Raw genomic sequence first — 27,595 nt, forward strand, 5'->3', positions numbered from 1 at the left:
GTAAGAGACCTATTTACCTTCCTCTTAGGTTTCATCTGAAGACCGAAGCACGCTGTGGGCTTTGATTACTTTTTATGGAGGGAATTGCCAGCTGAGCCTAAATAAGAAGTGTACTCATTTGATTGTGCCTGAGCCGAAGGGGGTAAGAGTTTATTATGTGTACAATTCTTCTTGGTGTAGCCACCATTTGCTTTTGAATAATCCAAAATGTTCCTTCTCCATGAAGTTAAGATCCTTAAGCTTGTTTGTTAGACTTGAACAGTTAAATTCACCACAATTACGCGTTGCAGTTAATCAGTTGGTGTTTATTTTTTGCATGGCTTTAAGCCTCATTAATTCAAAATATGTCCAATTTCATGTTGTTATCTGTATGTCTGGTTGAATAAAGCGTATTCTTTATTCTGTTTGTCCTAAACTAATTTGACATATCATAATCATAAATGATTGTGGTTTGTTTATCTGTAGCTAGAATCAAGGAAGAAAAATGAAAGCTACAGAATTGAAAAATCGAGTAAAATGCCTTAGATGTTATATGGGGAAAGGAATTAAAGATAACTCTCAAGTCCCTCAACTCTTTCCTCTTAAAGAGAGATGGTAGGATAAACAGTGCACAGCATTCCTGCACAAGTTCTGATTGATAAAGTAGTCATGCTTCAAAACACTCCCTTTTAGGAAATCAAATGTTGCTGACTTTCTACAAATAGAGAAACTGAATCAGAAAGCTTAGGTAGCTGGCTGAAGGCAGCACCGAGCCCATAAGAACAGGCTTCGGTACTGTAGTGATTGGTTATAATACTACTGAAACTTCCTGGTGTGTTCAGGTAGTCATCTCATGAAGAAGAAATACATTTGCAATTGATTTAGTCTGGTTTCACTAAAAATACTTAAATTGAAGCTCACTTAACAAAAATTTGCTTGGATTTTTCTGGTCAATGCAGTGGATGGAGCGAGTTTTCGGTTTTTTGTTTTCTTTTTTGTCCTTTAATAACGCGAGAGCATTTTCAATTATTTGACTGAGTAGCTCTAACATCTATATAATACCTCCTTAGATTAATATGTAAAATTTTGTCAAGTTTCCAATATTATTTCATACAAATTTAATGTGTTTCTGTTTCGCCAACAACCCTTTTAGTATTTCTAAGCTAATGTAAACCATCTAATATTAAGATGGAGAAAAACATATGGGTAGTGGGATGTCATTAAACTCGTGTGTGGAATACGTAGGAAAGTGCTTTAGAATAGATTTATTCTAAAAAACAGAAATGTGCTGAAGAAGAGGAAATTACTGGGAGAAGAGAAGGTTGCTTGGACAGTGCAGGCATGGGAAATGCTTGCTTTTTCTTCCTTGTTTCATGTAAAACTTTAAATAAGAACTTTTTATTTATTTATTTTTGCTTAAAGACAAGATTTTTCTTCGGTGGAAGCTAAAAGTATGTATTGAACACCATTCTAGTTGTTGTCTCTGCCACAACAAAATGTAATGCTTGATTGAAGAGCTTTGCTAAGTAAGATACAGTTTTAATAGGCGATGGTATGATTTAAGGCAACACTTCTTAAATGTATAAGCTTTTAAGAACAAAGGATACTTTCTTAAGTTTGCCACTTGAATGGAGGAAAACACAGTAACATTTCATATCTTTAGAACGAAATAAATATCTTGTTTAATTTCCATAATCATTGAACGGGGACAGATTTATAGGATGATTACTTAAAATACATCTGTGCCTGCTGTTCTGACATAATACTACAAAGGAACCTTCAGCAGTTTGTAATGAGAAGAGTTTTGACACTAGCGAAAACTTAAATGATTGCTTTGACTAAACACAAGATGATAAAACAAGATTCTTAATAATTCTCGCCACAAAAAAAGAATGAAAATTCATATCTGCAAATAAACTTGGTTTCGTCTGTAATCTCTTTATTGTGTATGAATGACAGTTTCATTGTAGGAAATAACTCCAGAGAATCATTAAATGAAATTAATTTCCTCTGAATGCTCTGGTTTTTAATTTATATTGTCTGACATACAAAGAAAATCCCAGCTCAATCGCTCTCAAATATTAGATCCTGAAATTAGTTTCAAATCTTATGCTGAAAGTTTTTTCACTATTTTAATATTTGTGAGGAGTTTGTATCAAAGAAGACATTTGAATAAATGGAACGCTCAACCTGTGTGTACTTCTGCTCAGTTAGGAAAGGAAGTAGAGAAGTTCCCATATTTCTGTACATCATCAAACGGTGAAATGGTAAGGAGGATGGGAGGGATAACATTTTCTACCTTGTCAATATCATAACCTCTTAGTAACCTCTTAGTAAAATGGATTTAGCTAATATGAGGACAGAAATGTAACTTCCAAGTTGAGGGCAACATTAGGGTTTGCAACTTCTGGGCAGGTGTATGGGAAGTACCCTACTGTTTCCTGATGTATATTCCTGCTGAAATTCATTCTTTCAGCGATCAGCTCTTGAATATTCATCTTTGCTTTATTGTGAAATTCTCATTTTCCCTGAATGCTTTTTCATGATGCTTTATACTTCAGTGGAGCAAGCCGGAATGTATCGAGGCTCACCTTTATGTCCACCTTGAGAGCAGCTGCGTCTGAGTATTTACTGTGACATTCCTGCTGGTGTTCTGAAAAACTTTCTCAGGACCAAATATCTTTCTGAATCCTTAAGTTTTAGAAGAATTTGAGTAATGGTGTTTTGCAAGTGAAGACTTTGTCTTCTGCATTTGTGCCTCCTGAGTCCATCATATGGTAAATGTGGATCTTGTTTAAATCAGTTTGAACCTGTGGCACCAGTAGCGTGGTCTGTCCTGTTGGTTCTGGAAGAGAGCAGTTCGTCATTGAACAACAATCTCTTGCAATCTGCTTGTCCATGCTCTAGCTGAGCCCCTCCAAAAGCTAGGGTGCCGTGTTTTTTGTTTGTTCTTTGTTTTTGTCTTTAAATTGATTGTTTTTATCTTTTTTCGTAGGAGAAATACGAATGTGCTTGTAAACATGACGTCATTAAAATTGTGACACCAGACTGGGTACTGGATTCTGTAGCTGATAAGTCTCGAAAAGAAGAGGCTCCTTATCATCCTCGCTTAATTATATACGAGGAGGAGGAAGAGGAGGAGGAGGAAGAGGAGGAAGAAGCAGAAAATGAAGAGCAAGATTCTCAAAATGAAGCCAGTACTGATGAGAAATTATCAAGCCCAGCATCTTCTCGAGAAGGGTCACCTTTGGGTGATCAAGTTTTCTCGCCAAAATCTACTACTGCTGATAAGGCAAAAGGGGAACTGATGTTTGATGATTCTTCAGATTCTTCTCCGGAAAAGCAAGAGAGGAATTTGAATTGGACGCCAGCTGAAGTTCCCCAGGCATCCACAGCAAAGCGTAGGTTGCCTCAAGGGAAAGACTCCGGGTTAATTAATTTGTGTGCCAATGTCCCGCCAGTGCCAGGGAATATCTTGCCTCCGGATATGAGAGGCAATTTGATGGCTTCGGTCCAAGGTGCCCAAAGTTCTGATCGACAAGAAATGATGGCTGCGTGGAGCCCGGCAGTGCGGACGTTAAGGAATATTACTAATAGTGCTGATATTCAGCAGATTAATAGACCGTCAAATGTAGCACATGTAAGTGTTGGATTTTTCATTTATAAGATATTGGACTTTTTATTAGGAGCTAATGTGTCCGAGAATTTAAGTTTCCTTTTACTGTCCTCTGAATGTGCAAAGGAGTAAAAGTTCTCTGCATTACTTAGAAGATGTAGCCAAATTGGTAACCTCATAATAATAAGTAACTTCTTTCCTAGCAGGTTCATAGAAGTAAGAATGTGCGTGGAAAAAACATTAAAGAGTAAAGCCATGTTTCACTGTGGCTTGGTTTAGAGTTTCATGGTGTTTCAGTATTGATTTCTTTATAAGAAGGGGAAAAAATGATTAAAGTAATTTAGTTAGTTTAGAGAACCTGATTTCGTAGCCTTCAAGGTTTTTACTCAGTGCAAGGAATTATTAGTGGTACAAACACACCGAACTGTAAAATGGATTGTGCTCCCAGTAGGGTCAGTTCTATCCTGTTCTGTTCTGCTGGGCATCATTAAGTTGTGGTACAGCATAGCCAGGATTGTGATGCACAAGTCCTAACTTACAACTTTTTATGCCAGTCATAGTTGAAATAATTGTAGCTTTTGTATTGAATTTATTTTTAGCAGAGACTGAAAGTCGAGCGAGCACACACCAATATTATGTGCAGCATTAAAATCCTGAGAGGTTTACGGGAAGGCAGTGTGAGAGAAGTAGGTGCCGGTAAATGTTAGACACAACTTTTACTTAGCTAATTACACTGGGGCATTTATTTGGATGTTCATCTGAAGGTAAAACCTTCAAAGGTGCCTGAGTACAAGCTTACAGCAAGTACTCTAAAGAAACGCAAAAAGTAGAGTCAGTTGGATTGTTGGTTGTTTCCTATATCAAAAGGAAATGCCGGCTTCATTTTGAAACTGAGTCTTAGGTTCCTCTTCTCAGTGCCTTGAACTGTTGAAAGACTGAAACTTTTGGGTAAGGAATGAGCAGAATGGCCAAAACCCTGGTTGGTTGGCCAGTGCTTTCATGCCTAAACATCACATCACCCACAACGCAGTCGTTGTGCTGTGAAATACTCTTTAGTAGCCTCGTATGGAAGTATTTTTGCATAAGTATTTATAGAGATACAAGGCAGTTGATGGTGTGGTGCTTTGGTTAGGCTTGGTTCTCCAGGCATCTCTTAGAGAAGGGACTGACCATGGTGTACAAGGACTGCTTTCAAGTACCCTGTCTGGCTGCTGTATAAGTTGCAGTGCTAGCTCCAGCATTTGGAGAAAGGCTTTGGCTCTCACAGCTGTGGATCTGCTTCCTAGAGGGAGAAATACCACTGCCACAGTATTTCTTGTAACTTCCCCCTGGCTGGGTTAAGCTGCATTTTGGATCCTGCTTTGGGTACCGGATCTGGGTGGGTTCCGTGTCTTGGTGCCATCTTTGAAAGTTGAACCAGAGATCTCTAGTGAATGGCGAGGTCTGCAGTAATAAGGCATCTGCAGCTGAGAGTCACTATGTGAATATAGCCCTAGGATACTTCTGAAAGTTGTATCCCTTTGTTTTGAAGTATCTGTCCTGCAGCTTCTGTAATTTTGACTTTTGGGACTCGCAACAACAAGTAGTCCCTCCTAATACTGAGCAACATCATCTGTCCGAATACTGAGCCACAGAGACATTCTTTATGTCTGTTAATTTTTAGTTATTGAATGTTTATACTCTGTTTATGCTTGAGATCAGTGATGGATGATGCGTTGGTAATCGTGGTTGTAATATATGCTATACCAACAACATCAGAGTTGCATATATGCAACCTGAGATGTTTGGAAGTGCGTTGTAAGAACTTGAGTCACCTCCAATGAAGAGCTGATGGACATCTGATGTGGAGAGGATACAGTTAGTTAGCTTTGGGTCTTAGTGTCCACTCTGTGAATTAGACAGCAAAAAATGAAATGAAGTTCCAGGTTACTTCAGCACTGAGCATAAACAAAATCTATTATTCTCAAAAACTTAGCGCTGAGCTGTATTTTGCGATTCAGTTTTTAAAATAGGGCTGAATATCCCTGGATTGGGTCAAGAGAATGAAAACTTGAATTAAACTTCCGTGTTTCGAACAGTACTCATTAATGGAGGCGTTATTAGCAATATTTAAGTGAAAGAAAACAAGACTGTGGAACTAAACTTTGAAGTTAGTATGCCAGCAGGGATGTAAAATGAGTATTGCAGTTGATTGAGTTGATTGATACAATTACTGATGCAGTGTTAACAGTCCTGGTGCTATTTGAACATATTACCAAGAATACAGGGATGGGTTTCAGTCTTAATTTTTTTTAAATGTGTATTGCATTTAATTAAGAGTCGTGTGTAGCTCCACTTTTCTATGTGCAAGTCCTGTCTTTTCACTTTGAGAAAGTTATTAGCACTTGAGGATTTGCATTGATCTTAGCATGTGTTTAAGCATAAGGTTCTTTTCTTTTAAGAGAGATATTTTCCCAGTAGTTCTTTAAATATTTTAAAAACTGAATGACAACAAAAAGGTTACAAAACTAATCTTTGTTTTCTAGATCTTACAATCACTTTCAGCACCTACAAAAAGTTTAGAGCAACAAGTAAATCATAGCCAACAGGGACATCCAAACGCGGTGCTGTTTAGCCAAGTGAAACTAACACCAGAGACACATTTGTTACAGCAGACACATCAAGCACAGCAGCAACAGCACCATCCTCTTTTACATCTTCAACCTCAACAACTTATGCAGCTACAACAGCAGCAGCAGCAACAGCCCCAGATCTCCCAGCAGCCTTTCCAGCAGCAACAGACTCACCAGTTTCCACAACAGCAGCAGCAGGTTCATCAGCAGCACCAGTTCGCACAGCAGCAGCTTCAGTTTCCACAGCAGCAGTTGCACGCCCAACAGCAGCTCCACCGTCCTCAGCAGCAGCTCCAGTTCCAACAGCAGCATGCTTTGCAACAGCAGCTTCATCAGCTCCAGCAGCAGCAGCTCCAGCAGCAACAGTTGCAGCACCTCCAGCAACAGAACCTCCAGCAACAGCAGCTGCAGCATCAGCAGCAGCAGATTCAGCAGCAGCAATTACAGCAGCAGCACCTGCAGAGGTTACACCAACAGCATCAGCAGCAGCAGATGCAGAACCAGGCAGCACAGCACTTAACTCAGACATCTCAAGCACTACAGCATCAGGTCGCGACCCAGCAGCAGCAACACCACCAGCAGCAACAGACACAACTGCAACAGCAGCCGCTTTTTGGGCATGATCCTGCAGTAGAAAGTTAGTAATACTGCCTCTGATCCTGGAGAAAACCTCTAATGACATGACAGGATTTGGGTTAGAATGTCAAAAAATAGTGTTGTATTTACAGTATGGCATTGTAAGACTTAAAAACTCCATTTATAGCTCAGGAGCTGTTTTACTATTTTTCATGCTAACAGGTATAAGCTATAAATAAGGATGTCGAGAAATCTGAAAAGCATGAGAGCACTGAAAACTTTTTCTGTTCAAATGTGTGCTTTATCCCACTAGCATATAAATTATGCTATGGGAACAACATTAGTGTCTGCATGGCATAGGTTTTTTCCTTTGAAAGAAGGGAAAAGGGAGGCTTAAAAAGGGGATAACAACTGGAAAGATAGGTTAAGTTTTGGAAATAGTAGTAAATTAATGAGGAGGGTTCAGCATCAGATAGAGATTGTCATAGCTGACTGAATTCTGCTCATTCTAGTAGAACTGAAAGCTTGTTGATTGTTTTGACTCTTCCTAGATGATCTATGTAAAGGAGGATGTGTCCTGTGTTTTCCTTTGGTGTCCCTTTCTCCTACCGCTTTACTCAGCTCTTCCTCCAGCAAAACAAAGCAAACAAAAAAAAAGACCCCAGTTCCCCCACAAATAGTGGGCCAAACTGTGCCTTTAGACATCGCTGTCAGCTTTGAGATTTTGGATCCTGTTTTCTCCAAGAAAAAGCTAGCTTCAAAATTAAATGTAGTTTATAACTTGGTAATAGGAAAGATGAGTGTAGTGAATATGTTTTGAAATGAACCCTTCAGAGCTTTAAGTTTTTAATTTTCTGTTCCTTTATGTGCCAAACTATTCCAGTTCCAGAAGAATATTTCCTGTTGGGCTGTGTCTTTGCAATTGCTGATTACCCAGAACAGATGTCTGATAAACAGCTGTTAGCGACCTGGAAACGGGTAAGATTCTACTGTATTTCCAAAAAAAACCCACAATGATAACCTTATTCTCACAGTAACTAAATCCTAAAAGGAACAATTGGAAATATTTTGGCACTGTTCACTTTTCTTTAGGTATCATTTTATTTAATGTTTGTGTTGTGACTAGGAAAAAAAAATTATTCAACTGAGGCTGACTAGAAAAAGTAGTAAATGCTTCAGATGTGCAGCCAGGTTGAATTCGGTCTTTAGCCAGAACATTAACTAAAAAAGCTATAACATTAACTGTTTCCCAACTATTTATGCTTTCGATCAGGCAGCTGTAGTACAGCAAATGTAATATAGCATTGCTTTCTATCTTTAACTTAATTGCGTTAAAAGACTGTTTTTTGCATAGAATTCTGGCATTTAGTAGGCTGTGAGGTATCCACCTGAGTGAATAAGATGGAGGAATAGAGCATTTCTATTTTTTTGCCAACTTCTATTTTTCAGAAAAATCTGATTGTATCCTTTCCTAAATGAGAGGACTTTGATGTTCTTCAGAAACTTCTGATGGATTTTATAGTTGAATTTTCCCAACAATTTTGCATAATCAAGTAAGCTGTTGACATTTTTAACAGCACTTGTGTTTATTGCTGAGATAGAATTGAATGGTTTATGAGAAATTGTTTAATAGTTATACTGCAAAAATAAAAAACAAGGTTATTTTTGTTTATATATCTTTATTTGTTTTTTTTCCTTGCATCTTAAAAAGTTCCACTTTTTGTACTTCAATGAAAAGGTGCATATTTAATTTTGTTTTCTTCATTTTTTTTCCCCAAAAATTCTTAAGCTACATGACAAACTTTTTTTTTTGGGGGGGGAGGGGGGGGGTAACTCTTCAGTGAAATGGTACAGTCTCCTAAACAGTAGACGTTGATTTCAGATTGTTTGTTTCTTAGGGTAATTTTATAATTGTTACATATATTAGAAGCTTTAATTTGGTTCTCTTACCAGATCATTCAAGCACATGGTGGGACAGTGGACCCTACACTTACAAGCAGATGCACGCATCTTCTCTGTGAAAGCCAAGTCAGTAACATGTATGCTCAGGTAAGCAAGCTAGTAATGTATTTATGCATGTTTTCATTTCCTTACTGTAAAGGTAAGGGGTTTTCAGTATAATAATCCGTGCTTTGATTATAAAATATTTTTTCTCACTGTATGCTTTTTTAAAATCATTTGTAGTTTATAGTACAACAGACTTTCATAATGCTCATAGTAGATTTATTCCAGAGAACACCGAGGAAGATGCTGTGAGAAACAGGATCATGAAAATGTTGAGGAGAAACAAACAGTCATTACAATAGAAGCTTTGTGTTTTAGAAAAAATCTAACATAAAGATGTGCTTCAGTTTTTAAAAGCTGTTTGTGCATGTCTTCATAGGCTTTAAGAGAAAGGAAGAGATGCATTACGGCACATTGGCTGAACTCAATCTTGAAGAAGAAGAAAATGGTACCGCCTCATCGAGCCCTTCACTTCCCAGTGGCATTTCCACCAGGAGGAAAGCCATGCTCTCAACATGTAAGAGGAAAAAGCTTACTTGTAAAGAATGCTTGTTTCATTACACGAGCAATATTAAAACATAGCTGGAAAGTACTTACCCAAAGTAAAATGCATGTTTTTTTTTGTCAGCTGATGAAAAGCTTCTCTTAATCTTAAACTCCTATGTTGACTGTGCTATCAGGGGCATGCTATCAGGTGATTCAGAGTGCTTTGCAAGTCTTGCTGAATTCCGAGAGCTAAATATTAAAACCTGTGTTTGATTATTATTCTCTTAGAGAAACCAAGGTACAAAGATGACATGAGTTATCCATAACAAGATGACAGGAGTCCAAGCCTTTTATTTTTCAACTTAACAGCATATCTAATATTTTATACTTCCTTTATGCTAACATAGTATTTTGATTTTTTTGAGTGTTTTTTATTTTTCTCAGTCAATACCTACCAGAGGTGTGACCAGATGATCTTAAAGGTCATTTCCAACCTAAATGATTCTATGAAATACTGGAGAAGGAAGCTTGTTCTGTTAGTCAGAAAGGAGGAGGTCACAGTTCCAGTAGTCTCTGTGTTTTGGCGTGTAATGAGGAGTACTGGGGAAGTGGAAATTTGTGGGGTCAAAAAATAAACTTGAAGTTGAATGAGGCATGTCTTGATTGAAATACACAGCAACATAAAACAAGATGCCAAAATATGTCTTGGCATTGGATCTTTGTCCTGAATGCAGCCATGAAAGATGACAGCCTTAGTACTAGCCTTTTCTTAAATATATAAAAAGAAACAGGTCTGGTGAAAATAGACTATAACAATGTGCATGTGAACACAGTGGTTAACATAGTTTATTATTAACAACAAAATCACAGTTGTCACTTTTTAAATAAAAGGAAAGAACAGCAAAAATGAAAACTTTGTGAGACCGAGGGTAAGAAATGAAGGTAAAGAATTACCTTTTGCTACCTGTGATCAGCTGGTGCAGTTTATTCAGCTTCATGGCAGGTTAGAGCAGAGCATTTAGGAATTTTTAAAAGGAGAGTAGGGGAAGTAAGTGTAAAAATTTGCAAGAATATAAACAGCAGCAGAAGAAAGAAGTGAAAGATGTATGGGAAGAAAACTAAATGGGAGCTTTTTCATAGTGAGACTTAGTAAATAGCAAAAAGTTGACCAGCGGAATGAAAATAATTCTGACTTGGGAAGAATCAGTGCCAGAAACCTGTAATTTTATGTATAAACAAACAGCCTTTGATTGTAGTTTACATATCCTATAAGCCATGTTACGTATCCTACAGTGCCTGTGTGCCGTAGCTAAGATGCTCTATGTTTCATAGTAATGTAAAAAAGTTAGTAAGAGAAAATTGTTTTCAACAGGATCACTTTGTAAATGCTATCTACTTTCAGTTATATCTGTGTCTTTCTTTCTGTAGATAATCTCTGTGACAGGATTCGTTGATAGTGACAGAGATGACCTCAAACTAATGGCCTACCTAGCAGGTGCCAAATACACGGGCTACCTGTGCCGCAGCAACACAGTTCTCATCTGCAAAGAGTAAGTGGTTTATCTCCACGGTGCTCACGTTCTCAGCTGCCTGTTGCCACTTAGTGTGTTTCTCGATGTGGAGTGCTCGTTACATCTCATTAAGAATGTTTAATCATTTTTGCGATTTGATAGCATTAAACTTTATGATGTTGTTTATTGAGCTAAATTACTGCGCACTTACATCTTAAATTTGACCTGCTGAAGACAGGAAAAAGAAAAGCCATTGCTTGTTTCACTATTTTAAGGTTATTTTGTAAGTGATGCTGACTGCTGCATCATCTATAAGTAAAATCTATTGGGGGGGAAGGAATAATTGTTTTAATATGCTGGGGGAGGGAAAATTGAATTAAATCTAGGTCTAATCTGATTCAATTTGAGACAGAAATTCTGCCTGAGTTGACTTTGCTTGTTCCAGTACATAGAACAAAAGTATTTTCAGAATATATGTATTTTATTTCTCTATCACAGTTACAACAGATAGACCAACACAGAAATGCTGGTATTTTAAGTTTATTGGTATAAATGCTATTTTACCTATTTTATCAAATATTTTTTTTCCTCATCTCTGAATAATAAGACCCAGTGGCTTGAAGTATGAGAAAGCCAAAGAGTGGAGAATACCCTGTGTAAATGCACAATGGCTCTGTGACATACTGCTAGGAAACTTTGAAGCTTTACGGCAGATACAGCACAGCCGCTATACAGTATTCAGTCTTCAAGATCCGCTTTCTCCTAGTCAACATCTAGTTCTCAACCTTCTGGGTAAGAATTCCAGTCCCCCAAATCCTGTGTTCTGTAGCACTTACTTATGTACCTGTTTAATCAATAGAAGCATGTGTGTTCTGCTGTAAATAATTTTGCAGTGGTTTTACTTCTGTTGTATTCTTCACTTTCTAGATTCTTGGAGAGTTCCACTAAAGGTATCACCAGAACTTCTAATGGTATGTTGAGTTTTATATCGCTGTTTTTGTCAGATTACTGCTTAGTGTTTCTAATGTTTGAGCACATGAGCCATATGGTGTGCACAACGTGCCAGAGGGACCCACACAGACCGTTGATGTGCTTCAGGTTAGTGTTCTATAAATCCGAGAAATGATCTTTTACGGAACTAATAAACTGCATTGTATTATATAAAATCAAGTTTCTTTTGAGAGATCTTGGACTAGTGCATCACTCTTTGATTTTACAGAAACAGGCCAAGCAAGGTTTTTGAGGTGTAAAGCACCCAAAATCAGTAATAACTTTGTTAGAATCTTGACTATATTTTTAAATAGAATCGATGACATAAATTATGGGTTGCAAGTACTTTGTATCCTGTCTTTAAAATATTGTAAGAACTAAAGCCATGTGCATATGTACCAAATATTCTGTAATTTAAAAATGCTTTTTTTTTTTTTTTTAAGTGATGCTGATAAGTCTGGTAGTAACAGCAGTGTAAATCAGCAACCGTAAGGAAACTAAGAATCTGGCAGGAACAGGATTTGAAATGTCTAGAATACACCCTGCAATAAAAGCTGTGAAACGTAAAATGTGAGATGGGTATAAGAGCTAAGGTGGGAACAGCAACTTTTTCTGAGCTGTTTCCTTGTTCTGAGCTTGGAAAATACTGTTTCAGTTTTAGACTGAAAGATTTTGTGTGGTAATTTCTCTTTCCATTCCAGATTTATAAATGATAACTGTTTTCACAGCGTCTGTCTTGAGATAGGTAATTCCCAGTTTGAGCTAATGAGCTTTCGGTTCATTTGTACAAGTGACTGAGAGAGAACGGTTTACATTACACAAAAATATTTTTGTGTAAGCTTTTGTATTCTGGATCGCCTACCTCTATCCATTTGTATACTCTTCAGAAAACAGCTTAATAACTGTCGTAACTTAATTAATGCCCAGATCCCATTTAAAATATTAGTACAATTTAATTGTTTAATATGTTGGAACTTCAGAAGTAGCCATCTGTTACCATGACCTGAAGTTCAAAACGATCTTTTTATAGACCTCTGTGAAATGGTGTCATAGCCTCTTAAGTAGCTTTTTTGAAACAAAACAACAAAAAAAAATTAAGTCATATTTCCTTGAAGAAGGATGCATTCTATTAGTGGCCCAAAAATAAATACTTGAGATTTTGTATGTACTATTACTAGTAGTATTTAAGGTGGCTTTTTCACAAGCTCATTTTTGGGTTTGTTACCACCAGCCCTTGCACCTACATAGTGTTTGAGCTCATCTTAAAATTGGCATCTGCATTTTTAGTGTGGTCCACTTGGACCAGTGGTGGTCTGGTTTTTTTTTGTTTTGTTTTGTTTTTTTGGTTTTTTTTTTTGCTTACACAGCAAACGCAGAGAACTAAGGGGTCAGAAAGCTTAATTTAAGTACCTCCCTTTCAATATTTACTATATAGGGACCTTTCTTTTCCATGTGTAGTAAGAATTTTGTAATTTAGATTGGAAGAGACCTCTGAAGTTAATATTGTCCAGCTCCCTTTGGGACACCTACATACAAACAATGTGATTTGGTCATAGAAAACACCGGGCATGTGAAGGGTCAGCCGAGGTACTTCACTGCCTTCTACAGCAGGCAGTTCTTTCCATCTTGGGATTTAAAGTCTGGGGTCCTTATGTGAGGACAGCTGTCTGTCACGTGGTGTTGATGCAATTTACTTTTTGCATTTCCGTAGTGTAGTTGGAACACCTGTCAAGAAGAAAGCGCTTGAGCTTTTCTTTCCAGCTGCTCATACTAGTGATTTTCTCGCGTAAGACTACAGGTTTCTGAGAGTGGGGAGCAAACCCCTGTGGGGGACTGAGCTAGTACAGAGGAGGCAGGAGTGTCTATGCAGCAAGTACCCAGGCATCCCCTGGAGCTTCTGTTCCTGTAAATAGGGAACTTGAGATTTTAAAATACAGGCGCTGCTATTTTCTGTTAATATTTAAGTTCCTGGAAGACTACTGTGGTCTTTATGTGTCTCATAAATGGACAGGGTTTTCAGTCTCATTTAATTCTTTGGGTTTTCAAATAATGGTTATCAGCTTTACTGAAAGGGGAAAAAAAGTTTGTATTTGGCATTCAGTTAAATCGTTGCCTAACTTCGTGGAGAAGCTTTGGTTAGCGCTCAGCTTTGCTCTTGAGTCAGCTGTGTAAGCAGTCATTGCACCAGTATGCATTTGGCAGCACATCTTTCTCGTGTATATTAATTTTTTAAGTATAGTCTTAGAACATTGGCATACAGTTGTCCTGCTTTAAAACAAAAATAGGGTTCTATGCTCAATTCAGATGTAAACACGTAGATGCTCTAATTTCAGGGTGTGAGGTTGCCTTTGAAACCAAAGCAAAATGAACCCAGTCTTCAGCCATCTTCCAAAAGAGCACGGTAAGAACCATTTACCTTAATTTACCTTTTTTTGTTTTACCAATTTGTCCTTAATTTACCTTTCCACAGAACTGTCAGCTGCCCATCCGCCCAGTTCCATCCTGTACCCTGCTAATTGCAGTAACTAGCAGGATTTTTTGCATATTGCCAGCTACTCAAGTGGCAGGAATAGAAGAATAACGAGAGTGGAGTAATAAGAGAACGGGGAGAGAACAGAATTGGGAGAGAATGTTCTGTTCTGAGCATAACAGTTTTTCATCCAGAAGACTGATCCTGCCTAATTCTCATTCGTCTGAGCGTTTTCATTGCTAAAAGTTGCAGAGAGTGTGTTTATCTGCTTTTAAAAAAACGACTTCTGGCCCGAACTTCACATTCTGCTGTATTTCACGTCTTGTAGGATTGAAGACCTACCGCCACCTACTAAAAAGCTCACCCCAGAATTGACACCGATGGTACTCTTCACAGGATTTGAGCCTATGCAAGTTCAACAGTACATCAAGGTGACTTTTTTTTTCACTTAACCTCATGTGAACTACATGGATTTTTTTTTAATTTTTTTTATTTTTTCACGGACATTGAGTTCTTACAAAGTAAGACTTGATTAGCCTGTATCTAATGGGATGGATAAAAACCTATGCTTACTGGGGCTGAGATCAGTCATTTATGTGGACTGAGTTTTATTTGATAACTGTTCTGCTGTAGTGTACTTCCTGCTTCTCTGCTACTGTTCTTTGTTCCGTAAGATGTTTTTAAAAGGCAAAGAGGCCCCTTACACATTTTTTTTTTTTAAATAAGCAAACTTCATGGCCAAATTTAGGTGAGGAAAGTAGTGATTGTTGTGCTGGGTAGGACTCAAGCTGTTTCAAGTGTTATTTATTATCTGTTGTTATCTGTGATGCCAAATGTTTTGAAGGAAGTTGATGACAAAGCTTATGGCAGGCATGAGATAATGTGTTCCAAGGGAGATTTTGTTCTGTTCCCTAATAAATCTCTCCCAGAACTTACCTCTAAATAATTTATAACATTCTTTTAATGATATAAAAATCCAGTCATTCCTTGAACCTTAATAAGTGCTAAATATTTGGTCAAAAAGAAGAAATTTTCATTCATTTGTCACATATTGGCTGAGGTTTGTGGCACAGCGTTACTTTTTTTTGTTTTGTTTTGTTTTTTTTAACTGCTGACTTCAGTAGGGCATGAAAGATCCTGCCACTTGTGCCTACTCAGGTTAATCAAAAGTAAAGGAGGACAAGTTTGGGTCTACTATGCTTCTTAGAAACATGCATCACTTAGGCATTCTCCAGATAACCTGATTTCTTTATTATAACTAGGGGTGTTTTCAAAGTAGTTGGAATCCGTAGTCTTTTTCCCTTAAAATGTTTGCATTTGAAGCTTGATTTTTGAATATTTTGAAACGTAAATGATTTTTCTGTAAATCTCAGTATAAGTTCCAGTGACAGCTCCTCATTTTGTCACGTTGGTACCAGGTTTATTATACAAAGAGTCAAAGAATCTGATTTTGTTACAGCTATGGCTCATGAGCATATAAATAAATTTCAGCCTCAAGTCTTGTGGATTTGAAGCCAAACTTAGCCGTGATGATACCGTTAAGATTTTTCAGAGTTTGAATACCTTCCTGAGGCTGGATACCTCCCATCTTCTTGAGCTGGAGGGGTAGTCTCTTCTGTATACCCAAAGGGCTGCTTAAGCATTAGAGTACAAATCTTACAAGGTCTGCGCTCATAGCAATACAGTGTTTGAGGTGGACGTGTATTAAGGATGAAAATAACAGCTTTTGCCGTTTGTAGGTGTACAAGTTTAGTATTCACAATGTGTTTATGCATACCCTTCAGGAGATAATGAGTGAAGAGGTTCACTGTCACGGAATAGTGCTTTTGTGTATCACCGTGATGCAAACCAGCACTTAGCCAGCGCAGTAAGAAAGAACTGAAAACATTGTCCCTGTGTATCCTGCTTGTTTGTTGTTCTCAGAGCAGTGGTGTACAGAGGGAAGGCAGAGCTCTTTCTGGGCTTCTAATACGCGCAGTAGGCCTCTTGCTTTGGTGACTCCAGATGACTGCTGTACTGAAAACACCATAGTGTGTTAAATATTTATGCTTTAAAATAGTTCTTTTTGTTTTTTAACTTATTCGTACAAAATACTTACAAAAATCAGAAATCTGTAGCGCATAGATAGTGAAGCTGTCCAAATGCTTTTGGATGTTTTCATTGTTAATTTTTTTATCAGAGAAAGCAGTCTAACTCCTTTTATAATGTGATACACTTTACCACTTGGTTAGCTTTGTTACTAATCTAGTCAGATAATGATTTGTATCTTAGTTGACAAGCTGCCAGCTGTGATGAGATAGTTTGGGTAGGGTAGTTTAAACCTAGGAAAAAATGATAGTTACTCAATACCATCTAAATGCATGGGGAACTGATGTATTTAAAGAATATATGTTTTTCATGAGAATACTTTTGCTTTGAGGAAAAGAGTAGCAAAATTAAGTTCACCATAGCTACAGTGTATATTATACCTTCCGTAGAGGAAAAGAGCAAAATTATTAAATTTTCTGCTTATTTAGGCTTAATAGCATGTTTCAGTTCCAAAAAAAAAAAATAATATGATTTGTACCTTAGGGTTATTTTATTGTTTAAAAAAATAAAGCTGCAGACTCAGAAGGTAGCTCTCACTCTAGCCAGGTGAGATGTGTCTGGAAATACCTGGGTTTTTCATGGCTGTAAATTCTGTCCTTTAATCAGTTTTAATAAAGGAATTACTGTAATATGAAACTCTCCTATGTTTACTATTTCATTAGGAGCTTAATTTTAAACTGTTATCATTCCACTTTTTTTTTTCCCCTTACAATTTATAAAGGACTGTTTCATTCTGATGTGTATTTTGCACAACTTTCAGAAACTCTATATCCTGGGAGGCGAAGTAGCAGAATCAGCCCAGAAATGCACCCACCTCATTGCCAGTAAAGTGACCCGCACTGTCAAGTTCCTGACAGCAATTTCTGTAGTCAAGCACATAGTCACTCCAGAGTGGTTAGAAGAGTGCTTCAAATGCCAGAAGTTCGTTGGTAAGTTGAACTGGTACCTATAATAAACTTCAGGCTGGTTGATTTAGGTGTGTGAACATAGCCTGAGTATTGCTTTGACTTCAATTTTCATGTCTCTTGCCAGTTTTCTAAAGAATTCGGTTTTGTGAAACACAGATTTTAAAGTCAGCAGCAAGTCTGACCTCTATAGTTTATACATAATTCTCCACCGGTTATAAAGTTTAAACAATTACACTAGCAGCTAGTTTGTATTTCATTTGAGGTAGAAGGCTACCTTGGTATGGTTAAATAAAGTTGTCACTAGAAGAAATGATGTATACTTTTTCACTAAGTTCTTGTTCCTATATAACATTATGTTGCACATAATTTTCATTTGATTTAATCCAGTTTCTTTCCGTTAAGTGAAGTAAAAAAAAAAAAAAAAGTATTTAGATATTGCTTTAGAGTGGTTAATAAATAGTTGGATGTTGTTAAGCATTGTCTGTCTCTCTGATGTAGCCATTTATAGATCTTATCTATGATTACTTGTTAAGCCCCAAATGTTTTTGCTTTCAGTAATTCTTCTAAAATATAAATTGTAAAGAACTAAGTCACTGTTGGAAATGCATACAGGAATTCATTTAAATAATAAAACAAATTAATTTAGTTCTGCAACTGTGTTGGAATATATCAACTTTATTTTTGCACTTTACTGCTGACAGCTGAAAATAACAAAATAGATGGTTCAGGTTGATTTGACAGGCTGGGTCTGAAGAAAATCTTTTTAAAGGCTGATTACTTGTTTTATGATTTTTTTTATGCTTTTTATGTAATTTGTTTGAAGGGAGCAAACTAAATTGCTGCCTAACCATCACAAAGATTTAAATCAGTGGATAATTAACCAATAAATTAGCAAACATTTTTATTAATCTGGAGAAAGCAACGTGCTTGGTTCAGCATCAGTGAACTGAAAAATCAATCTATTTGAAAGCTATTAGTTGATAAATAAAGTCTGGGGATTTATAAGGACAACTGTTCTGATCTAGTACTTGAAATACTTGTCTACCAAAATTCAGTAGACTTGTAGCTAATAGGCTGCCTTTACTTTTGTATGTGGTTCAATGATGGAAAACAGCACTAGTTTGGAAAAATCGTCCCACTGATGATCTATTTTTTATGGAAGAGTACAAATACCATCTCTTGCAAGTTGTCAAAATTGTCTTTAGGAAGACCAGTTCTCCATAATTTTTTTTTTCTCCTTGAACTTAGATGTTTTGAGCTAAATCTAATTTGGAAATATTTTTAACCTGCCTTTTTGTGGAAGAGTGAAGCTAGGGCCAAAATCCCATCCTGAATTAAAAATAAAAATGAAATCAGCTGAATAATAGGAAAAAGGGAAATAGGTTGAAAGTTTGCTCTGTTAAGGCTGCATGGGGGCTTGAAGACAGTTTCTGGGTATGTTGCACCAATAAGTTAGAAAAGGAGACTTTATGGGACAGTGGTTGTTGCTGGATGTACAAGTGTAAAACACAGCTTTATTCTCCAGGTAGTGGTGGGTCATCCTCACAAGGAGTCTAGTAGAAGGGGTACTATCATCATGTTAAATTCCTGTTTACCATTTAGAGCCAATCTGCCACTGGTGTTTTCTAATCAGGTTAGCTCCTACGTTATGCTGCTGTTTTTGTTTCCTGTGTTAACATTTTTTGTCTTTTTCAGACGAGCAGAATTTCGTGCTGAGGGATGCTGAAGCTGAGGTGCTTTTCTGCTTTAGTTTAGAGGAGTCCCTAAAGAGAGCACAAGTGGCTCCGCTGTTCAAGGTATGCAGTTTAAGAAGAGCATTTAAATGCTTGAAGCTTTTCAACCTATTTTTTTTCAGTATCGGGACAACAGCAGCTTTGTATAGCTCAGGGCAATAAAACAGTCTAGCATATAACACACATTATTTGTTACAAAATCTGGTATTGACTTAATGTATATTTCCTGCCTAAGCATTTTTGGGATGCGTCTGAGTGACTGGATCCTGTACATGGGAACAAAATATTCTCAGTGTATAAAAACCGTATTTGTTCTTTTACAAAAAACTTATATTTTGAAAAATGGCAGTTTAGAGTGTGCATTTCAGCCTCAGGAAGTTTAACTCTGATTTCCCTTGCATAGTGGACTTAGCACCAGGCAGTTTGTTAGGATGGTGCAAGGTGGTTTTCATGCCTCCGATTAAATTTATGCTGCTTTGCAGAGAGGTAAGTGAAAATATAAGTTGCTAGAGGTTTTTCAGCCTGATTGAATTGGAGTCTTTCTTGAGGCAAACCACCTAAAAATGTATTTTCACAGCCTCTAATGAGTAGGCATCTTTGTGTTTTATTATATCTAAGTGTTACGTTTCACTCTGTTTTGCAGTCTAGCAAGTCTTGCAGTTTAGGAAGAACTTCTTTTTATACCTAGCTGCTAAACATACAGATAATCTACTTTGTGATCTGTTCACCTATATCAGTCTCAATCAAGTAGCAGTTGTTTTTTTTTGTCATGAGGTAATATATGTAATTAATGTATTATGATGTTAATTTTAAAAATGAAAGCTTTAATTAAAGAATAAAAGCTTTTTTGCAACCCTTTAGGCATCCCTGTGCTTGAAGGAGCTTTGTAGTTCTTGCACATCTTACCAAGTTGCAGTTAATATATATGTGTGTGTATTATATATTTTAATCGTAGTTTGACCAGTGGTCATTTGATGGTTTCGTGGTTATTTTAAGGGTTATGAAATAGGCATACCCAAATTACTCAAATTTATCAAAACTGCATATTTGTCCCTCCAGGGAAAGCAGATCAGTGGTAATTACAGACAGCTCATCAACTGTTGGAATTGTTGCTATAGGCCACTATAAATTGTTTACAGCCTTGCCCATGATTGCTTGAGTCACACGAAAATTAAATGTACTGCTGAAATCGGTTAACAAAATAAGGCTTTCTTATTCTTTTGTTTCTCTTTTTAGGGAAAATTCTTCTACATTACACCTGGAATTTGTCCTAGTCTTTCCACCATGAAAGCTATTGTGGAATGCGCGGGAGGAAAAGTGTTATCCAAACAGCCTTCTTTTCGAAAACTCATGGAGCATAAGCAGAATAAAGTACGTACAGTGTTGCTTTCTAAAACTTACTGGTAGTATCTTACTATATTACTCAGAGCTTACAATTGCTTTCTCTCATTTAGAGTTTGCCAGAGATAATCTTGATTTCCTGTGAAAATGACCTTCACTTATGTCGAGAATATTTTGCTAGAGGCATAGGTATGTATAAGCGATTGATGTAATTTGTACAGTATTGATTATTTTTCTATTATTTTACAAGTACAGATGCCTGTTGAATATTTCAGGTACTAGTAGAGGGGTATGTGGTCGATCCTGCATGGAGAAATCTGAGGCAGCATTTTCCTAGGTGTTCGTAATATGGGTATTTTCTAGCCAGGTCAGCACAAATCTCTGGTGGTGGGCTTGAGCTTGGGGTTTTGGTGCTGCATGGTGCAAGATTCATTCTCATTATTAGTCAACTTAGTTAAAGATCTGTTTTTTTTTTTATTTTTTTCCACTTCAACTGTTTTTGCTTCAGTGTAGAACCCACAAACATACTGTGTTTACTAACAAAAGGGTACACTGGGAAGCCTGGTGTATGTGGCACGAAGTGTGGGATGGCTAACTGCAGGGCGCTGGTAGTGGTAGGACCATATTCCCTTATGTCTTTTCCACGAAGAGCAGAAAGGTACTGAATGGCACCTCTTAATGCATCTGCAGAAGGAAGAATGTCTTTGTATGGTGTAAACTATGTGTGTTTTCAATATTTCCAGATGTCCACAATGCTGAGTTTGTCCTGACCGGAGTACTTACTCAAACACTGGATTATGAATCATATCCTTTTTGTGTAAAGGCTATCAGCTGCCTAAGGAAGTGTGATTTACTACAAGCTTTCTGAATTAGGAACTAACTACTTACTATTTTTTGGGATATATAATGTTCACTTGATAAGAAGGTAGCTGAACACCCAGAAACCTAGTTTAAATTCTAAGTAGAATTACTTCTTGATTTAAACACAAAAAATAATACCTCAGTGGAGGTGGGATTCAGGGTTATCAGAAAGTACCAGGAGCAGCATATTAAGCAATATTAAGCAAAAAAATTGTCACTAAGGAAAATGTTTGTCACATGTGACTTGCAGATGACAAAAATAGCTTTTTACTGAAGATTATAAACTCTGTTTGATAAACGCAGTGTAGGACCAGTAAGGGTTCTATGTCTTTATGGGTATGTTTTATAAAAGTTTCTTAACGTTGTTCTTCCTTAACAAGCATACATATAAATTTACTTGATGGATAGTAAAATGCCTTACTGCTTCGGAGTCCTTGGAGCATTGAATCTAGCTGTTCAGCCATTGTACAAAGTAACTAAAACTTCCTGTGGATGCTGTTTTCCAGCTGTTTACCTAAGGATGAAGAGCAGTTTAAAGCAGGAAAGCAAAAATCAACTGCATCTTTTTTAGGATGTGTAATTTTATTATGAGGAAACATAATTTACTATGTTTTGTATGATACTACCATTTTAAAAGAGCCCACTTTAGGTATCATGATTAGCCAGTTTTTAAACATTTTAGCATAAATGATGGTACTTCAGCCAAAAGTGTAATTTGGATGTAAAAATAAAAGGGCTTGCTGTCTATTAAATTATGGATGTTGAAGATGAAAATGTTTTGTACTTTATTTTTATTTCTTATACTCTATTTTCTTTTATATTGATATTTTGCCCACATTTTAAATAAATGTACTTTTAAATGTTTTACTCTATATTTTAGTGGTGGTTCATTCTTTTTGAATAATGTGCAACAATGGCACTCTGGTAAGAGTAAATTACTCAAATCTTTTTCCAAGCAATGTAAAATTATTTTAAGCTTATTTTACCAGGTATGTTTTAATATATAAAAGTCCCAGTGCTTTAAAGGGGAAGTTGTTGTAAGTGTATAAATGTGTTTTTACTGAAACAAAGGAATAGCTTGAAGGAAGGAGAAACTATAAGCTCACATATTATGCTATTGTGATAAGTTCTGTTTGTATAGTGAGTTTTACTAAATAAATATTAAAATATCAGTTTTCCCCCATCTATATTCAGTTGTTTTTCCTAACACACACACACAGTTCTCATAATCTGACTTTACATTTCTACCAGTTTAGATTCTAGCAGTTGAAAAATCATACTAAAAACATTTCGTCTTGGATCAGCAAGCCATTAAACTCTGGTGGGGGTGTGCAGATATTCACTTGTCTGCATAGTATCAAGTGTATCATACCACCTTGTGAACCATTCAAAGAACGATTCAAAATGACGGATAAAAACCACTTTAAACAATAGCTTATCACACCTTTTTCTAGCATTTTGTATTTCTATGCAAAACTATTTTACAGGGAAGATGTTTCAGTCGCATTAAACTGAGATAAGCGGCTATTTTTAGCTTATGCAAAGCTTTCTACAGAGAAGTTATTAATTTCAAATCTCATTTGTGCTATGGCTTAAAATGTAAATCCACCTGATATTTGATCACTGTTTCTGTTGCCTTTTTTCCCCGTGCCTCAGTTCAACAAGGTGCTTAAGCAAATGACAGATTCAAGCTGTAGGAACACAGTGAGTGTAAATTTCAAGAGGAGTGAAGTCCCACAGAGGTCAGTACTGTGCCTGTTGCCTGTTAGTGCTGGCTCTGGCTTCCTCAGCTATCCTGATTTACTCCTGCATTTGCCATTTCTATTGTAAGCAGTAAGAAGGGGCTACATGATAACAGCAATTTCCATTACTGTGACCTTTGGTAAGGTGACAAGATGTAGTAAATGAGGTTTGCATACTTTGGCTTAAGATGTTTTTAGATGCATCAGAGGTTAAAAAGGTATGGTACAGGGTAGGAGAAAATGGTACTTTTTCCCAAATGCCATTTATTTGTAACTGCAGAGCTATGTGTTTTTCTCAGTGTGATGTTCAGCTATCCATAATACTGCTTCCTTTTCATCATGAGATTAAGGAAAAGTCTCAAATGTGGAGACCTGAGGATGGAAGCTGATAATGTTTTTACACTTCTTTAAAAAAAAAAAAAAAAAAAGGATGGAATGCAGTGGGAGTTCTGTTGGCTGATGAGTTGTGTAAATAACTTAAAATGTTCAGACACAGATCTGGCTATTATGCCCTCTCTTCACTGTCAATTGAGGGGGAGCATACCTCTAAAACCCAATTTAATTAAAGACTTCTGCAGAGATCACTTCTCTTAACAGTTCAGCAAGTTAGCTTGGTTATCCACACCTTTTAAAGAATATTGAAAATAGGTGAGAAAAAAAAAATAATACCCTAAAGAATTTCAGCAATGCAGTGCATACATACTATATTTTATTGGAGAAAAAGGTACACTTTCTTGTCTTCAAATACATTTCAGAATGTGTAATACTGAATTAACGTAAAGCTGTGTTAATCTCTGTATGGCTTGAGACTTCCTTATACTAGTTACCAGCGTGCAGAAAGTTTTTGGTGCCTTTTCCTTTAAAAACAGGTATCAGCTGTTGTAGCTTTTGAACTTTGAAAATGTGATACACAAAACTTCTTAACCTTGAATAAATACTTTTTACTTGTCAAGCATTCAGCATATTTTCTGTGTATCTTGCAAACCATGGATTGCCATATCAAATGTAAATGCTGGTTTCGAGGAAGAGTTGAATATGATGCATATAATGAGGTAGCAGCGCTGTTTAACTGCGCGTAGGATCGATCACAAGGCATACAAATTTGCACCACTGAGTTCTAGAAGCTAACAAGACCTGCTACGACAGCTCTTGGCAGAATGAAACATCTCACTGAGGGGAAGAAAGGCAGAGAGAAACCAGATTTGAATGTGTTAGAAGTTTCTGCCTGGGCAACATAAGCTGCTAGACTCAATTAGGCACTTACCCCTCAGTAATGGTTCTCACCTTTTTGGGGATTAACTTGCACGTTTTCCACAATCAAGGAGTGTGGAGGATACATAGCACCTTTGCCAAAGCCTACTACAGTTAAGAGACGTGTGAATGCAATAGCATCTGAAAGGTAAATTTCCTTTTTATGAGAACTATCCAAAATGCTGTCAGATACTGCATAAAGAAGCCTGGAGAAAAGCAAATGCAATCATGGAACAAATGAACCCTGTGGGAAACATAAGTGGTAACGCATCTGTTTCATCATCAGTGGAGACAGTGTGTTTATTTAGCCAACATACAAGTATGACTGATTTGATTAACCTTTCAATTAGAGTAAAAAACAGAACCTGCCAAGAAAAAGTCTTTCAAGAACCACAGGAGCTGTCCAGAGCCAACTGGCTTGCACAGATGTTACTGTGCCTGTGATTAGTTGATAGAGGAAGGGTTTGATGAAGTGTTCTGATACTAGGTTGCTGTTATGAACTTGCTTTTCCTTTAGAGAAAGATTATAATGCTTAAGTGTCCTTGTTGATCCTGTCTCCTTTACATCTTGGAGGAAAAAACAAAACAAACAAAAACCATAACAACAAGACCAACAAAAAAAATCAACAAAAAACCTTTACTTGCTTGCCAAAACGTTAGGTCTACAATACGAGCTTTTTTTCAGTTTTTTTTTTTTTGTAAAAAACCTGTGTTGATATATCAGTTATTTAAATGTAAATAAATGTGAAACATGGTTTTGATAGCAGAGGCATTCCACCAGTTTAGATGGACGTTAGGAAGACTTGGTCTCCACTCACCATCCTGCAGCTTTCCTTGCTGTCTGTCATGAAGTGGAATTGTGGAACAGAATCACAGAGGTCAGACTGGAAGAGACCTATGGAGGCCCAGTAAACGTTTTAATATCTCAAAGTATGGAGATTCCACAACCTCTGTGGACATCCTATTTCTGTATTTTGCCACTGCCATGGTAATAAATAAAACCATCCTCATAACTGATCCAAACGCCCAGTGTTCCATGAGTCCCTTTCATTCCATGCCTGTGCACCTCGAAGAGCCTGTCTGTCTTCTTTCCACCCTGTAGCTGTAGACAGCAGTAAGCTAGTCTGTTCTCTAAGGCTGAGCAGACCCCTCCCAGCAGCCCAGGCTGCCCCCAGCCCCATCCAGCCTGGCCTTGGGCACTGCCAGGGATGGGGCAGCCACAGCTCCTCTGGGCAGCCTGGGACAGGGCCTCACCACAGTCACAGTGAAGAATTTCTTCCTAATCTCTAATCTAAACCTACCCTCTTTTAGTTTAAAGCCATTCCCTCTTGTCCTATTGCTATAACCCTGACCAAGAGTCCCTCCCCAGCTCTCCTGCAGCCCCCTCTAGGCCCTGGCAGGCTGCTGTGAGGTCTCCCCGGAGCCTTCTCCTCTCCAGGCTGAACAACCCCAACTCCCTCAGCCTGGCTCCACAGCAGAGGTGCTCCAGCCTCTGAGCATCCTCGTGGCCTCCTCTGGACTCACCCCAACAGGTCCCCGTCCTTCTGGTGCTGGGGCCCAGAGCTGAGCGCAGTCTCCAGGTGGGGTCTCACGAGAGCAGAGCAGAGGGGGACAATCCCCTCCCTGCCCTGCTGCCCACGCTGCTGTTGGTGCAGCCCAGGACGCGGTTGGTTTTCTAGGCTGCAGGCACATATTGCTGGCTCATGTCGAGCTGCTCATCCACCAGCACCCCCAGGTCCTTCTCCTCCGGGCTGCTCTCAACCCATTCCCCACCCAGCCTGTATTTGTGCTTGGGATTGCCCCAGCTGAGGTGCAGGACCTTGCCCTTGGCGTTGTTGAACCTCATGAGGTTCGCCCAGGCCCACCTCAGGCCTGTCCAGGTCCCTCTGCATCCATCTCTTCCCTCCAGCGTGTTGACCACACCACGCAACTTGGTGTCATCAGCAAACCTGCCGAGTTGCACTCAATTTCACTGTCCGTGTCACTGACAAAGATGTTAAAACAGCACCGGTCCCAGTGCTGACCCCAGAGGAGCACCACTCGTTACTGATCTCCACCTGGACATTGAGCCATTGACCACAACTCTCTGAGTGCCACCATCTGTTCAGTTCCTTACCCACCGAGTGCTCCATCCATCACATCCACATCGCTCCCATTTAGAGACAAGGATATCATGGGGGAAAGTGTCAAAAGCTTTGCACAAGTCCAGGTAGATGATGTCGGTTGCTCTTCCCCTATCCACCACTGCTGTAACCCCGTTGTAGAAGGCCACCAAATCCTACCCCAGTCACTGTGACCTGTCAAAGATCATCAAAAGGGGCCTTGCAGAGACAGCAGTTGGCACCTTTGGATTTGTCCTGTAAACCCTTGTAGGTCCAACTAGCTTAAGTTGGCTTCTTCTGTGGGTAGTGCCATGTCCCCATGTGCTCTGCTGGAAGTCCCAAGAGCCCAGGAGGTCTCAGGTGAGCTCATAATCCATGAAAAGAGTAAAGAGGTACTGGGAACCTCGGTCTTTTTCATGTCTTTTCATCACCTTGCCACGTCAAACAGCAGACTTTCTTCTTCCTCCTTTCCCTTTTACCACTGATGCTTTTACAGAAGCCTTTCATGCTGCCCTTCACATCTCCTACTGGTTTCAACTCAGGCTGAGCTACTCCCGAATAAAAAATTAACTGCACAGCTCAAGACGTGTAAAACAGACGAGCGGAGCAGATGAGCACCGCAACGGATGTGCTTGGGAAGGTTGTGGAACTTCACTCTTTACGCAGCTGTACTGTTAAAAAATTCATCAGACATTTTCTAAGCACAGTTTAGTTTATCCCACCTCGGGGCAAGAAGACAAGAAGACAGCTCTGTTGATGCTTATATATTTTATGTTCGAAAATCACGTTGACTTAACAGGAGGTCGGGCTGGTACATGTAGGAGTTACCCTCTTTATGGAGGGGAATTGAGGTTCAGAGAGAAGTTAGCACTGGGAGCAGTGAGAGAGGATGAAGTACAGGTTAGCTAAATTCAAAGTCCATGTCTTGACAGTCAGTCAAAACTCATTGCCTTTCTCCTTCCGTCCGCCTTTCTGTGCTGCCTGCAGGAAGGGGAAAGGAAAGAAATAGCCAAGCAGCAGAGCCGAGGCACGGCTACAGAAGAAACAGGGGAAAGACACAAGGAAAAGAGGCTGACTGCATAGAGCACCAACGTGTATAAATTACTCAAGGGTTTAACAGGAGTATGTTTTCCTAAAATTGCTATGGAGTAGTGGTACTGAATGTAACGACGTTAGTAAGGACTTTGCAGGTGTTTGTCTCTACCTGCAGGGCTGTGAGACCAAGCGAGGCTCTCCCCGACATGACGCTACCTCCCATGCCAACATCGTTACCTGGCTGCCTCGCCAGGACTTTTGCAAAAAGCATTCTCTGAAACGCAGCAGGC

General features: G+C 38.3%; 1 protein-coding gene across 2 annotated transcripts in view; it reads left to right on the top strand.

Moving 5' to 3' along the window:
* The window catches only part of PAXIP1 (PAX interacting protein 1), a 33,431-nt gene extending 11,715 nt beyond the window's left edge, over nt 1-21,716 (top strand). For both annotated transcript variants that reach the window (XM_083825193.1, XM_083825192.1), the window contains exons 5-21: nt 29-142; nt 2,975-3,619; nt 6,121-6,844; nt 7,667-7,761; nt 8,737-8,832; nt 9,167-9,304; nt 10,702-10,823; nt 11,392-11,576; nt 11,712-11,755; nt 14,108-14,175; nt 14,573-14,675; nt 17,093-17,261; nt 18,936-19,036; nt 20,210-20,344; nt 20,428-20,503; nt 21,058-21,117; nt 21,560-21,716. In XM_083825193.1, the coding sequence (XP_083681319.1) occupies nt 29-142; nt 2,975-3,619; nt 6,121-6,844; nt 7,667-7,761; nt 8,737-8,832; nt 9,167-9,304; nt 10,702-10,823; nt 11,392-11,576; nt 11,712-11,755; nt 14,108-14,175; nt 14,573-14,675; nt 17,093-17,261; nt 18,936-19,036; nt 20,210-20,344; nt 20,428-20,503; nt 21,058-21,117; nt 21,560-21,576 (2,892 nt within the window). In that variant the 3' untranslated portion in view covers nt 21,577-21,716. The remainder of the gene's footprint in view (nt 1-28; nt 143-2,974; nt 3,620-6,120; nt 6,845-7,666; nt 7,762-8,736; nt 8,833-9,166; nt 9,305-10,701; nt 10,824-11,391; nt 11,577-11,711; nt 11,756-14,107; nt 14,176-14,572; nt 14,676-17,092; nt 17,262-18,935; nt 19,037-20,209; nt 20,345-20,427; nt 20,504-21,057; nt 21,118-21,559) is intronic.
* The last annotated feature ends 5,879 nt before the right edge of the window (nt 21,717-27,595 follow it).

The sequence above is a fragment of the Anser anser genome, assembly GCF_964211835.1.
Source record: "Anser anser genome assembly, chromosome: 2".
NCBI classification, from domain to species: Eukaryota; Metazoa; Chordata; class Aves; order Anseriformes; family Anatidae; genus Anser; species Anser anser.